At 30.8% G+C, this 15,317-nt stretch overlaps 1 protein-coding gene across 1 annotated transcript; it reads left to right on the forward strand.

Moving 5' to 3' along the window:
• The first annotated feature begins 1,940 nt into the window (after window positions 1-1,940).
• On the forward strand, window positions 1,941-11,803 carry LOC132744941 (laminin subunit alpha-2-like). The gene is made up of 5 exons (XM_060733735.1): window positions 1,941-2,134; window positions 6,296-6,396; window positions 7,508-7,700; window positions 8,281-8,436; window positions 11,577-11,803. The coding sequence occupies exons 1-5, from the start codon at window positions 2,030-2,032 to the stop codon at window positions 11,673-11,675; spliced, it is 654 nt and encodes a 217-aa protein (XP_060589718.1). The 5' UTR covers window positions 1,941-2,029; the 3' UTR covers window positions 11,676-11,803.
• The last annotated feature ends 3,514 nt before the right edge of the window (window positions 11,804-15,317 follow it).

Genomic DNA, 15,317 nt, shown 5'->3' on the forward strand with positions numbered 1-15,317 from the left:
GGACTGGTTTTTTTTTTAAATCTTGTCATAATACTTTTAGCAAATGATTTTCACTTACGGAAATTTAGACCTATATGTATTTGTACTTTTTATATTAATGGCTCAAATTTGATATTTAAAAAATATTGATAATTACTCCACAGTCTCGGTGTAAATATGAAATACACATCTTTTGACTTCACACAAAGTATATGTGTAATGTTTAATATTCTACACACTATAGGTGGTCACAATATGAATATACATTGTATCAATAATTATTGAGTCATTAAAAAACTGGCAGTTTTTTTTAAAAGAAAGGACTGAATTTATTTGACCTATAAAAGGGAACGCAGCTCCCATACATTGTTTATTCATTCTTTTACTCAAAATTAGACTCATTCAGTAAGAATGTCGTAGATTTCAATAAATTTCTGTGATTAAAATACATTAATCAAGGAGGAGCATATGGTATCTTTAAGCAACACAACAACCAATTGTCATTTGTCTTTCCAAAGGTTAGTAGGTTCGATATTTTGCAGTGTAGACATATCTTTATATATATATATTTTAATGAGATTCTGACCGGCAAAGAAGCTGTGATGTGCCTTGTTTTATACCACCTTTATCAAGTTAATCAAATTGTATCAATTATTTTCTCCCAGCGAATATTTCAATTGCGAAGGTTCAATGACAGTGTAATGAACCTAATTTTGGTGTATGTGAGAAGGCAACGACCATATATCTTTATAAATGAAATTTGACGATGCTTATCAAATTCTTTTGTTCCTGCCTGTGCTGCTAAAGATTAGTTTTTTATACGTGTGTATCTTTTATATCATCTGTTTAAAAATTCACATTTTTCTCTCTTGATTTGTCATTGTTCGTCTTTGGGATTATCAAATTTGATTGATACAGTGTATTACAAGTCTGGTTGCATTTCAAGACATCTTTTGATGTTGGCTGATAAAAATGACAGAGAATGTCTATATGATAAGTTATTGGCTGGTTGGTCGGTCAAATGTAAAACATGTTTTCAGTGGAAGGGTCCGAAGGAGACTGGGGAAAAAGGTAACACTGGGCCACATCGTTTCCAATCTGTAATCACAAATTGAGATATATTCTAAAATACCGTTCATTGTTTATATCGAATACTGTTTATTGCAAATTGGGGATATATCCTACTATATTGTGTGTTGTTTATATCGAATACTGTTTATTACAAATTTGGGATTTTTTTGACCAGACACTTATAATGCAGAAATGAAAATACTGCCCTGTGTTTTAACATACATTGAATTGTTTTTATCAAATATTGTTTATTACAAATTAGGGATATTTTCTAACATACCGCATATTGTTTATATCAAATAATGTCGATTAATCGTATCTCGCCTGAACATTCTTTCCATATATATATGCAAATGAATAAGTCGCTTGGTTTATAAACATTTACCGTCATTTAAGATTTCAGATTCTTGGATGGTGTATTAAACTTCCTTTTATCAGCTTAACAAAGTAAATATGTTTATTTACATGCCCTTATTATCTCAATTGAAAACTTATGGGTTATTCACATTCGAATGAATAATTCAATGTTTAAATGATGACATCATGTGAAGCATAAATTAAAAATATAGATAATCCATTTAAGACAGAGTGTGTGCTAAAGCGCATGCGCAAAGTCATAAAAATGCGTCAAATCGGAAAATTGAAGTCCATGTCACGTGCTTCTAACGTAGTAAAGTAATTTCCCACCGATAAGGAGTATTTTATGAATGAGTGAGATTTAGATTATGAAATACCAGGTGCGCGGTGAAAAAGGTGTATTTAAGCGGAATACAGAACGTTTTAAAGCAGTTGTTACCGTCAGTGCTCTTATATAGACAATACTTTCAAATAATTTGTGTTTTCAAATATTCGAAATTTATATTATAAACTGTTTAAATAACATTGTAGTTTGTACTATTTAGATACAATTTATTTGCTTAATAATAACAAGTATATTTAAATTGTTTGAAATATCTAATTTAAGTAGATAATACGAAAAATGCTTGTTTCTGAGATGATTAGTACGATCTATGTTTTGTTATTTACCTTGATAATTTACTGCGAAGGAAGAAGTTCGCGTCGTGATCGTTCTATATGTTCTGGGGTAAGTAAGTTTTAATGTTATTTGAATAGTTATAATTTGTTATTCCTATTGAGAGAATAGGATTATTATTTTCATGATTTTAATTTTGCAGGTTTATAATATTGCATGTTTATTGCTATTTTTCTATAAAGAGAATTTGTTATGCTATTGTTCGCTGTTGTATTTTTGTTTTGCATTTAAATACTTCGTAATTTAATGATATACCTTTGTATAGCTAGGTTGTTTAACCATGACATTAAATAACATTTAAGGAAAAATACCCTTAGCTGGTGTAAAATTATGCATGTAATATCCAATTTAGTATTTGTCGTGACACAGGAGGCTCTCTTTAAAACAAAACCGGAATGGACACAAAAAAATAAAGGTTTAAAGTTTAGAAGATAATTGAAAATAAATTCATGTTTCGAATTATATGCAAAAAAACCACTAAAATATCACCAGCTGAAAACTTAATTTACAGCGTAACTAAAAGGCATGAATAAATTTGTATTAAATAGCGCCATTTAGAAAAAAGAAGAAAAACATTTTTCTCAAATTCACATACATCCGGAGCGGATGTTTTTTTTCGCAATGGTATAAAAAGTGATATTTACGATATAGATAAGGTCGAGTTGCTCGAAACACACGATTTTAGAATCATACCAACACATGACACTTATTCTACAAATAATACAGAACTCTAAGACATATTGCCAAATTTGTATTTTATGCTTTGCCGCTGAGAAAGGAAAGACTTGCATATATTACTGCTTATTAATTTTTTTGTATAACAGTTGTCCGGTATTGTTTCATTTGTGGTACTGTCTTATGTAAATTGTGATATTTTGGTCATCCTTTTTATGTTGTAAATGGCCAAAGGTATATTGTATATACCGATTTGCCAATAAACTGAAACTAAAAGTTATAACGAGTCAAGGCGCGGAGTTAAGTTAGGAACGGGGTAAAATTATTCACATGAAAATATCAAATTGTGTATACCTTTTACATAAAACAATCACAGCTACTCTTTGATTGTAAATGTTAATTCATTTCTCGAACTTATTATACCTTTTTGAAGTTATACCTTTAAAAATGTGCCTATATACAACTCTGGAGTCTTACCGCTTTAAAAGTCATATGTTTATGTTATATGTTTGCCGATAAAGTTCATGCTAGCTATTTTTGTCATTCATAATTTATTCTATCAAACGTTTGAAGGTCAAACTTATCATTCTTAAAAGGATCAAATATCATAGCATAGTTCTTTTATTACCTAAAGGAAACTTTATCTAGACGGAAATTAATTAGAAACGTGCACGCAAATCTTAGCACATAATTTGATTACTTTTATCAATGGGAATACAACTAAAGTAGTTTAAAATGGAATATCTAATCGTTTGAAAAAAGCGTTAAATTACATAGTTAATTATTTAAGTAGGAGTGTTTTCCACGAACAAAATGATTCAAACGCAAATAAGGGAAAATTTAGAAAGTGTCACGTGTCATGAATTTGTCAGACATAAATTACAATAGCTATCACTTTATTTCATTTCTTTTTTTATTTATATCTTAAGCAAAACGACATGAATTATTGCATTGCTTTTGGTTTCACTCAAGATATAGCTTATTATAATGTTACAAATATGAAAATCACGCTTTACCTTACTATTACAGTTAGAGTCTGAAAGAATGTACAAATTTATTTAGCACCATCAAACGTAAGGTATTCACAAGGATTTTGCAAAATAGTCTGAGTAATTAAGAAAAACATGACGCTGAATTTTTAATATGATACTATGTTGTCTTAAATGAAACATTTATTTGCTGTTCATTAAAATCATTTTCGTGATTTACATGTTTTAAACCGAAGTCCGTTATAATAATAATAATAATAATAATAATAATTATAATAATAATAATAATAATAATAATAATAATAATAATAATTCTGAACTCAAACTAAGATCTCAAGTACTTAATTGGTCAGAAACTGTCAATAAAAATCCTGAGATTTAAGACAGAACTTGGTGGAAAATAGGTCAAAGTTCATAACCTCGAGGCGAGGATCTGATAAATTTGTATCGAGATCCCGTATATTTATATATTATGTTATGTCATTAAGATATCATTAATTTAAATGAAGATCGATCGATTAAATGCAAGACCCGATGAGTTTTTATCAAGATGAAATGTATTCATATCAAGATCAGATGAATTTATTTTATCAATTGTATGATAACAGCTCGCATGATTTTTTTTATCATTATTTATTATGCTTGACGAAGTCCTTAAAAGTACTGATTCAGATCATTGACTCAATGACATTTTGGAAGATAAACCAGTTGGACGTTTTTTTTTAAATATTTTTTACTCGATCCGCGTCTATCACAAATTTATCTAAGCCATATCATGTTGTAATGTTGTTGGTAAAGCATTCTTATTTTCTCAAAGTAACATTCCGAATGTTCAGAATTTTTTTTTTCTTTTTTTTTTTTTGTATAATGTGTTTTCCGCCCGTACTTTGCCCCAGTACCATGCTGGTTTTGCTTGTTGCACTGTTGGGCTCCTTTCCGGTGGTTCTACGTTGTTGGTGTTTCGCCCTTGCCCCCTGCTGTTTTTTTTCGGTGCCCTGCTGGGCTCTTGACCGATGGTCCAATGTTGCTGGCTTTTTGTTGTGGATGTTTTCATTCATTTATGTGTTTTTATGTTTTTTTTCCAAATGTTTTATTTCAGTTAAACAAGATAGCAGGATAAAGATCATTGATTTTATGCTTTATACAATAAAAAAAATCTGAGTTATTATCGTATTTAAAAGTGTTTAACAAATATACATAATGTAGAAATAGAAAAATATATCGGAAGAGAAAAAGTTGATTCTATTTATAGTAATGTTTTATATTAACACCTACGAAATACTCACAAGTAATTAGTACTGACGACTGGCGGGAGAAAGGGTCTCGTTAAAGCAATTTATAATATACATTTATAGTCACTTGACAGAAACAAACCGCAACAAATCTATTATACAAAAGGTAAAATAATTATATACCTACATTATAATTTAACTATAAAGTCAGTATTTTAGCATACAAGATGACAATAAAAGTCTAGTGTATTATTTTCTCGACGCATTGGCCGTTCCACGTGCATTAACGTTTTTACCGCCCACCCTGCAGAATTTCTTAAATGAACTTGTCAACTTTCCGTTTTTGGACTTGTCCGTTATCCGTGTTTTGCTGACAATTTATTTTTATGTTAGTCAGCCAACAGTATAAACTTCACTGGTATACAGGCTGGCCTGGCTCTATACTGGTGGCAAGGACTTACCACCCACGGGTCCAGCAGTTTTCCCGTAAACGATCGTTGCATCATTCTTTAATTACAAATGCCAACACTTTCTGTTCTAACTCAATCTAAAAGACATCATTGAGTGACATTTCAAACCAGTGGACTCATGTGTTCTGAGAAATGCTGGCAACGCCATAAGTTATCACATTTCATTTTCCATATATTTGTATAAATGCCACAGGGAGTTTTTCTTACCACAAAAGAAATTGAAATAGGACTTTTTTAACATTTGATAATGAAGGGTGGGTGGAAAATGATAGATCGCGTCTTGTCTACTCATTTTTTCTACCGTCTTTAAATTAAAAGGTTTACATATTTCATGATATTGGATACAGGTCAGGAAAATAAGATCATAAATTATTTCATTCTCAATTATAAACATATAAAACAGTTTCAATATTTTTTTTAAGTTGAAGTGCAAACTGTTCAGGTTTCAATTCATACCATTCGCTTTTAAGCAGTACACACTGTCCGAGTTGTTAACACGTTGGACTAGTAATCTAAGGATTGCTGACCGTGTGGGTTCAAACCCTGTGAGGGGCAAGCCGTTGTTTCTTTGAGCAAGAAACTTTACATTAACTGCTTAGTACTTGTTGTTTCAGGAATGGATTCGAGAATGTTGCTTCCAACTCAATTGAATTAAAATAATTTTGAATAAACTAAGTAGTACGCATGATATCAATGCACCTTTTAAATCTAAATTTGTTTTTCCTTGACTAAATATGAATAGGTCTTATATTTTTTCTTATATTGCACATTGTACCACTGCCATGTCGGCAAACGGCAAAATTAGATTATAGTATATTTCATTTTTTAATTTTTGTTGTTTTTCAGTCTTCGAAGATCGACATACAGACGAGCTATGGTGTCAAAATCGAGCCATTTGATCAAAGCAATGTATATATAGACTCACTCTCAGAACCCTTCGAGGACAGGTGCGTGTAATATACATATTAAAAACTCCGTTGACCTGTCTGGAAGTCAAAGTCATGAAAAGTCAAGGTGATTCGTCATTTTTCAATGACATTGCCTTTCCCACGCCAAATTCCCAGTAACATAAGATTCCATTTTTTTCCAGTATTATATATATTAATTAGTTGATAGATATAGAAATATAGGCAACAGAAAGACGAACACTTTAAAATAAAAGAAGTGTTAACAACATGCTTTGAAATATTTATGTCCAATATTGAAGAATAACAATTTTTTTATTATTATTACTCTAGAATTGATATATAAAGAGGCTCTTTACGAAATCAAATATGTGGATAAAGTTTTGCTTTCAATAAAAATCATGCATTCAATTTTTCGTATGTTATAAGGTTCTATTTAAGGATTTTTTAAGAGGACCATATAATTCAGTATTGCAAACAAGCATGATTTTTGAAGGCCCAAAAAGCTGTAAGGGGTATTTTTACTATGTTTATACTCTTCTGTTCGCACAGTTTTTTTTCACCCCATCCTTTGACATTACACGGTCAATTTGTTCCTAATGCTTAATGATACATTGTTTGACGCGCGGCTTTATCTTTTTCATGTTTAAACTTTTATTGACAAAGTAAACCGCAATTTTTATTTTTAAGTATTTAACCTTGATAAAGAGGAACGATTTTCCTGTCAACGTTCAGACACAAGTCTGTAATATTTTATTTTATTTCAAACGATCAAAAAAATATTTTCGTTATTAAAACATTATTTTTATTAATGATTTAAACAAATTATATTTGCGTATTGTAAAAATGGCGCCAAACTCAGAAAACTAATTGCCGGTAATTTTAAATTTACGTCTATATTAAATAAGAAAAGTTTAATTTTATTATTTTGTTTTGAATCCAATCTTTTTTGAAAAGCTTCAGTACTTTTTATGAACAGCGATTGCACCAAGTGAACTTCGGGAAATGTTTCAAACGTAAGGTTAAACTGGTACATAATTGCGGGCATTCGCGCTTTATTAATTAACATCAGTACTTCGGTGACCATTTACAACCCTATCCCCCTTCAGATAAAGGTGCGCCAAAGAAAATAGTTCCATCATCAATATTTCAGGCATTCACTGAGATTTGAATTCAAGACAACTTCCGGTAACGGCACGTTATTCTATGCAGTCAGGCGGAACGACCTTCAAGACATGGTTTCCGGTAGTCTGCACGAAGGTTACCCACAGTTCAAGATCAGATGCATGAGTTCTTTCGCTGACTTTACGATTCCAGTTCGAGTTGATGACGGAGAATGGCATAGGGTATGTTCAATAAAACACACGCTCCGGATTTTCAAACGCTTTATTTATATTTTCTTTCATATCATATAAATTGGTATTTTATAAGTACTTGTTTTAATAATTTATTAATTCTTTCAAACGTAATATTTAGCGCATTTTGGCACAGTGGCATAGTATCATACGTACTTCTTTTAAGATTCTTTCTTCGGATTGTAAATTTGCCTTTACACTTATTTAATACTACATTTAATTATAGTGATTTTCATTTAATTGGAATATTTTTCTTTCGTATGTGCATTTTTCGTCTTTTATTTGTCCATTAAATTACTGTTACTGTTTTGTAGCGATTGTCTAAATTATTACTACAATTTTCAGTAATATCAGTACAATATGATGAACGTTTGTACAAAGTATCATCTCTTCCTGCGATCATAGTTAGCATATCTGAATTTAAGCTCGGTGTAAAAACTTTGTAGCCGAAGTATGAAATTATAAAATCTATACTTTGAATGTTATTGAACATGGCCACTGTTCAAAACCTATGTCTACTGCAGTACGTTTTTTCCCCGCGATTTTGTTTAATATTATTATTTATTTTCAGGTGCGATTCATCAGACGGCACGGAAAAGGTATATTTCTCGTAGATGAATTAGAGTACTTCGAACAGTATTACGTCAGTTGCGGGGGCTTTACGTCAATCAATTTCGGCAACAGAAACCCGGCGCACTATCAATCTAAAAGTGTAAAAGAATTACAGGTACGAGACAGTTATGGTTTTTGTTGTTGTTTCTTTTTAGAATTGGCATCACGGCTAGATATATCCCTACGCAAATGACCATTATTACCTTCTTTATTATCTCGTCTGCTGTAAAAAAAACCAGCTTGCTTTGAATAACAAATACAGTTAAGTTCTGAAAAATGTCAATCAAAATTTAATACCATATTCAGGCGAAAATGCATGACAATTTAGTACTGATGTTCTCTTTTTGTTACACTTGACTGTTACAAAGTCATTGCGTGGAATGACCTCGTTTTGTAAAGGTGTTTACTAAGACCGGTGTTACTGTACGTATTAAGTACTAAGTAATTATCTTTCCAAATGATGCAATGTTCTGAATTTCATTACAAGTAAAATAAATCATCGATTAAAATCCTTTGTGTTCTTTTGTGCTGACGGCGGAAAATGTCAAATCGTAATTTACCTTCACTGTACTTAATTTTTTCTTTGTTGTGGTTAATATTGCATTGACCTGAAATAATAAATTCCAAGTAGACACAAAGTAAACAACAACAGAGTAGTATTATTGATTTATCGTATATTTTTTCATTTAACTACAGTATACTGAGTTCCTTATAGTGTGATATACATATCTTATTAATTGTTCTTCACAAACCTTGAAACAATCATGCTTTGAACTTTGCAATAAACGAGCTCTGTGGGAGAGAGACTTGAAAGGGGAGTCTGTCTGATACAAATGTCATCAAATCATTGTTTCCGATACATCAAACCGTCTGCACGCATTAGAGCCATAAACTCGTCTGATAATTGGAACTATTTTATATAATACACGCATGCGCAGTACACTTAAAAGTAATGATAAGTTATGTTCTTGTCTTTCGTTTTCTTTTTTCTTTTTTTACAAAATACCTCAGGAAATTATCACTTTGTTGGCGATTGCCATTCGGTCCTTTTTTCTTTCTCAAAAATAATCAGCTTGCATAAGGAAAAATAATGGGTACCTATGAACTTACTCTCTTATGAAATCAATGTCGCCATCAATGGATCTACTAAAATAAACGTGCAGTATCCTTATTCCTTGATATTTTACAAGTTGTTGTTGTTTGCTGAATAACAAAATAACGAAAACAGCAGCCCACGCACTAGTTCTACGGCATCAAAAGACACCGACAATTGCCTTTTTTGTAACCGTATTAAGTATCGATTGGTAGCGCATTAATTCTTGGTGTACTTTCAAAAATGCCAAAACATCCGACTTGAAGGATTATTCAAAGCAAACCATCTCGTCTTATTTCCAGTTACATACACAAGAATAATATAAGTTTAATTATTTCTGACTTATAATTTGACACGATCGATCGCTATTGAAACTGGTTTCTTTGCCGTTAATTGATATACCCTTTAATACATATTCAATTAATTATATCTTTGAAAAAGAGCATTGATCGGATAAATATTGCTACCTTGGCACTTCATTGACATGACGTCATTATCTTTTGGATTGGTAACAATTATTTGATCATTTTGAATATAGGGCCGTCGACATGAACTTTTGTATCCAACTTTGGAACAAATAACAGTACCTAAAGCACTAAATAAATATCATAATAAATATTTTACATAGAAAATGTATCTTGTTTTTATTTAATACAGAGTGTATACAGTGAATTCATTTTAAATTAAGTTCAAGTATTAATCTGTTAATTCTGAAATAAAAGATAAATTGCCCTTGGTGACTTTATTGCACTTACATATTCATAGTAGAAAGTATAAATGTGGCGCTTTCGGGCATACTATTTAGAATTCTGTCTATCGTGGCAAGACTTGTTTATTTTGAATCTGTGCACGGTCCAAAGAATCAAATCTCGCCATCTCAAACTAAAATATGTATTACTTTACACGACATTATTTTTGCATTTATATGTCTTAAAGTGGATTAAAGAAATAAGCGTACTTTTAGATCAAAACTGTCGCCAAATGCGTTACTTTCTAAGTATATAAATCACACAGTCGTAAAGCAGTAAAAAAAACAGAAAGCGTTCTGTGTTTTCATATGAATATTCTTTTGTATAAAATACTAAAGAACATGTCTGAGTTAACCGCAAATTAGAATAAATCAAGGTAGGTATGTAGCAAAAATCCCATATGATTCAGGAAGACATTTTATTTTATGACAATCACGTTATGAGCCGCATATAATTGCAAGTCGCTTAAAAACCCAGTATTTTCTTCTTCTTTTTCCCCTTTTCAAAATTATACTCGAACCGGAGTTAAAATTAATCGGTGTTGTATAACGCCAAAAAGTAGACCGTTTATTAAAAACCTATTTGTGCAGTTAAATATAATTTGCAAATTATCTCAAACTATTTGCTCAAACACGGCCCTAAATATCAGTCTGTAATTTGAAATAATATTTTGATTTTTCATTACTGTTAAATATCGAATAAAGTAGGGCGTGGTGTTTAAGTACGTATTTTTACTATTTACATATCTAATTTAATAATGATATGTTTACTCAATTGTGAAAAGAGAAATTCATATCGCTTATTAAATGGGTATTTAATAATGTGATTTTGAAAACAAGTGCTCTAAAATGCGAACTTACATGCTTGTTTAATAGATTCTTGTTTAATAGCTAGTTACTCAAACGAATACGGAATGTTTTTTTTCTTAGAGGTTTATTTTCTACTCTGTTTATCTTAAGATACTTTAAATCTCCAATCATAATTTTCCGACCCTTTCTTCAATCTTCGGAAAAGTGGATACGGTATTTCGGTCTGACCTACGCTACGAAAAAATGCAAACAAAATAGTAATATATATATGCTCAGATTAGTTGCATGTCTTTATTTAATTACAACGTTTACACGTCCACTTTAAAAAGTAACTATATAGAAATAAAAGTAAACAGTATATCATTAGATGAAGTAAAATTAATGTGTACCGGTTGAAATTGTTCGCTAATACGCATTTTTAAATCGATTCTGATATAACGAAACTCTATGCTCTTTTAAATATTTTTTATTTGACATACTTGGCTAATGTTAGTACTTATTGAACAATGATACTTGAATATGACTGCTGATGGGTCATTACTTTCTTTTTTTGTTTAAACCCATTGATTTTTATTAATATACTTTGAATTTTCTTTTCAAACAGGGCAAGGATGGACAGATGGACGGTTGTATACGGAGGTTTCACATCAGTACGGGAATAGACGCCCATCCACACTACACTACTGTGTCCGAGTGTAACTGAAGAGGGAATCTGTAATATAGCCACGTGGTCGTTTTTGTAGAACTTACTCTTCGTTCGTATCCAATTACGACTTGAGAATGAAAAAAAAAAAACTATTGACAGTTCCGGAGATAACCGGTAGTAGTCCATTGTCATGGTGTTGCACAACTTTTAATTTGGTTGTTGCAATATCTGTATGGTTGGCCTACTTAACTGGTTTCAACAAGATATATATTTGCGTAGTAAATCGTTAACGGTGTTAGACCTCGTATGGATCAAGCAATGGCCAAAATACTGTTTCTTTCATAAAGAACTTTTTTTTATCAGTTATTGCTGTTGCAAATGTGCAGTGAACTTTTTATCCGTCCACATACTATTTTACATGATATGTTTTATTCCAAGATTATAAGAGATATAGAAAATGTTCAAAGTACAATACTACTAGTAATACAATTCCTATTAATTCAAATGTTATAAAACATGTTGGTTAGATTATTTTCTGTAGTTCATGCAATTAACATATTCAAATGAAATTCTAGCTGTAGAAACTCAAAGGGGCATTGACTTTTGAAAAATACCATTTCTAAGTGGTTTGCAGTTATAATCCATGTGTTCCTTTTATAGAACAACTAATTTGCAGGATAATTCACTATTTATTAAAAACAAATATATAAATGACCCATAAAAGTGCCTATAAAGATTAAAAAACTGCACATAGGTACTGAGTTGTCTTTGAATAAACTTTCTAGGAAAGTTTATACATACCATACAAGTAAGAGTGATAATAAAACATGTTAAATAAAGGTAGAACTTAAATTTAAATCTTAAATTGCTTCATATAACGCTCCCAGAAGAATATCTCTTAAATGCTGCATGCCTCTAGATGAACCAAAATATTTAAAGAAAATCAAACATGAGAAAAACATTTTAAGAAAAGTAAGAAGATTCAAGATGAAAGTAATGATTTCCATGTTATGTGCGATTTATGACCGATTTTGCAGTATTTTTCACCATATTTCTACTGCTTAAATAACGCAGTAATTTTTGCACTCTTTGACATCTTTTTGGTAATTCACTTTAGTTTGTAAGTGCTTTTGCAATATGAAATTATTTTCTTTTGTGCACTTCACAATATTTTGTTTTTATCACATTTTTAAACATTTTTATAAAAATTAGCATAAATCTGGTTGCATGCTGCTTTAAACTATTTAGAAGGAATGTTGAAGTAACGCTGTTAAAGTTTGAAACACGACAGGAAAAAGGGAAAGATATTGGTGCAGAATATATTTAATTGAATGTGATAATTGCATGTTTGAATAGAATGCAAACCATTGCTTGACCTTTGCTCTGTAATGCATGCATAATAATGTTATTTGAAAACTGGACTGGACGAACATGTATAAAATAAATAAATGTTTCTTCTATACAGTTTAAACATGTGAACACATCATTGCCTTATTACGGATCTTCAATGGAACTTTTATTATTCACATATCACAAATAGTTGCAAATGCAATTTAGCATTGAATCAGTTTGATTTATTATGTGCAATAGGTTATTTTTTTGTGTTGTATTTTTCTTTTCTCTTATTTAAACATTGTTGTATCATTTGTAAACACTCATTACGTCATTAATCACCAATGTTTAATATTGTATTAGTCATGATATTTTTAATCATGACTCATATGAAAACGTTGTTTTTGTTAGTTTCGCTTAACATATCATGTGATACCTTACCACAATTATGTTATTGATTGACTTGTTTTGCAAGAGTTAAAATAAATAAATGCTTTATATGGAATAGCATTTTCTTTATTTGTTTATTTAGAGCTTTATTTAGAGCTGCCTATTTATTCACTGCACGATAAAAGCGCTTGCAAATATAAAATATTTATCACAGAAACCTGCACCCATAAAGATAAAAACTGTGTGCTATGCAATTTTTGCAACTAAATAACTTGTAACAATACCTTTCTGTTTACAAAGTGATCATAAAATGGTTTGTTGACACATCGTAACTTTGTGATGTAAATTTAACCGAGATTGTTACCGTTAATGAAAATATAATGTGCGACTTACCTAGCCGGTGCTAGGAGGCGTGAGGGATGTTGCACTTTTCATTATCCCTCATGTACAGACTCAATCAAACCGAGTCTGCAATTTTCATGTAATTTTGTTGTGATTAATGCTTCCGAGGGAGGGATCACACTCAAGATCTTTTCCCCCCCATCAATTATTGGGTACTTGCGGTTTGGAAAAAACTATGGAATAGCAAAGTATATACTTGATATAGAAAAATATATGATCATCCAAATGGTTTAAGATATTTCATTATGGTCCATTTAAGATAATTTCATCAGGTAATATATTCTATGTTCACAAGCTGAACAAAATAGACAATTAAAAGAATAGGATTTCACCAACGGTTAATTGACATGTAAAAACATAAAAATGTAAGATATACCAATACAACAAAGGTTATCAGTTCCGCAGTCAATTATGTAATTTATAGTTAAGTAGTGCAAAATGGCATTTGATTATCCAATAAATATATCTTGCATTTATTTATTTAACCTTAAAAGAGTATTTATAATAATATATTTTAACCGCAACTCGGCAAGTGTGGGTTTTCCTCCATCTAATCCGGGAGTAACGTTATGTTAACTTTTATCGTATATCTTCACGGTGCACTGCCTTTCAAAATAGGGTAATCAACGTGTTGCGCTTATATTTGATAGATTTACCATTAATTAGAATAACACCACGAAGTTACATTTGTTAGTATTTCTTTGTTACCCAGGATAAGCATCGAATTTGCCAAATATTCCAATATTATAATTCAAGAGTAACTTTTTTTCTACCTATATCGGATCTTTTTCAATATAAACAAAACTGTTCGGAGACGTGCGTCATTTCACAACAACGCATTGACGTTCACTTTCAGAAATAATACGCATTTACGTGATGATTTGCGTGTTTCTGTCCTCCCCTGATCCAACATTTTGAGATTTCCCTTATATTTTATATATATTTTATATTTTCCACATATTTTAACAAAGTAAACTACTGGGTTACAGAACGTTAATTAAATATTTTCAATATTTGCTATTTTCAATCATTTGCATGAATGGGCACTGTTTTTATTCTCTTTCATCGTACCTATGTTTAATAATCTTATATCGAAAAGCGTACTCAATGTCTAGATATATTTCCAGATCAAAAGTATAATGTATTCTCTAAATATACTGCATGGCTACGGAAGAACAGAGGGACATTTCGTTGGTTTTTTTCTTTTCCTATCTGTCGGCCACGAGATTTAACTCAGAAAAAAAAACAGCAAAAAACAAAAAATAAAATGCTGTCTTCCAAAGAAAAAAAAAGTTCTGAGGGAGGGAGATAGAGAATGTTTGTTGTTGTTGTTGTTTTTCTGAGTTATATCTCTAGGGATTTTCTTTTTTGTTATATTTTGAGTAATATTCTTAGTTGTATCTCGTGGGAACGAGATACCATTTTTTTCTGAGTTATATCTCGTTGCCAAGAAAAAATCGGAATGTACCCTCTGTGTTTCTGTATATTACTGTATTTTTGATTTATTTTTAAGTTGTTTATGGAAAAGGTAAAGTTTAAAAACATTAACTCTTCGTGTAGGTTGTGTGTACGTGT

This window comes from Ruditapes philippinarum, unplaced genomic scaffold (assembly GCF_026571515.1).
Source record: "Ruditapes philippinarum isolate M1 unplaced genomic scaffold, ASM2657151v2 ctg1296_1_1_1_1, whole genome shotgun sequence".
Lineage (NCBI taxonomy): Eukaryota > Metazoa > Mollusca > Bivalvia > Venerida > Veneridae > Ruditapes > Ruditapes philippinarum.